General features: G+C 44.7%; 1 protein-coding gene across 2 annotated transcripts in view; it reads left to right on the forward strand.

Annotated features, from left to right (window-relative positions):
• rubcnl (rubicon like autophagy enhancer) overlaps positions 1-848 on the forward strand; it is a 47,032-nt gene that overhangs the window by 6,468 nt on the left and 39,716 nt on the right. For both annotated transcript variants that reach the window (XM_032514334.1, XM_032514332.1), the window contains exon 3: positions 398-770. In XM_032514334.1, the coding sequence (XP_032370225.1) occupies positions 398-770 (373 nt within the window). The remainder of the gene's footprint in view (positions 1-397; positions 771-848) is intronic.

Raw genomic sequence — 848 nt, forward strand, 5'->3', positions numbered from 1 at the left:
TTTCTTTAGAAATAAACAACGGACAAATAGTCTTTAAAGGCTTCATATGTAAAGTTATTCACTGTCAAAGTGGCGCCAAAATTAATGGAAGTCAATGGGACGGAAGGTGACGGCTTGTTAACATCAAAATCTCCTCATAGGAGGTACGCTTACCTCCTTGGTATTTACTGTCAATACCAATGCATCTTGTGACATTAAAGGAAATGCGGGAAGTACACTGCAGCCAGTTTATTACTGTAAATTGAAAAATACAGTAATAAACTGTAAGTCTATTTACAATTAAATACCATACAGAGTAAAACAACATGCTCACTGTAAATGAACAGTAGATGGACTCTAGATTTACGGTAAAAGGTTGTACAGTGTGTGTTTTCTTTCTCTCTGTAATCTGCTCCAGAGGAATCTTCAGACCGAAACAATCAGCCGGCTGGTCCAGGACCGGTTCCGCTTCTCCTTCTGTCCCCACCAAAAACCAGTGGAGGAGAACCAAACGCAGCCTTCCCCCAACAACGCTCACAGCCAACAAACACAAAGAGGACGTATCAACGCTCCCTTTGCTCCCGCTCCAAGCCTCGGACCAACAACGCCTCCAAAAGTCACGCTGAAGACAATGGTGGTGATGGGGGGGGACAGAGAAACAAAGAGGACTCATCTCTTCTGCATCCAGAGAGCAGAAGCTTCCTGCTTCTCAGAAGCAGTCCGGTCATCTCCAGACGCCACAGGCCAATCTCCTGGCACGGCATGTGCACCGACACCTCTGACCCATCAAGGTAATTGTACACAAGCTGTGTTTGAAACTGTTACTTTTACTGTTTGTAAAAGCGCTTTGAGCAGTTGTTAAGACTGGA

Source organism: Etheostoma spectabile, chromosome 4, assembly GCF_008692095.1.
Source record: "Etheostoma spectabile isolate EspeVRDwgs_2016 chromosome 4, UIUC_Espe_1.0, whole genome shotgun sequence".
Classification (NCBI taxonomy): domain Eukaryota; kingdom Metazoa; phylum Chordata; class Actinopteri; order Perciformes; family Percidae; genus Etheostoma; species Etheostoma spectabile.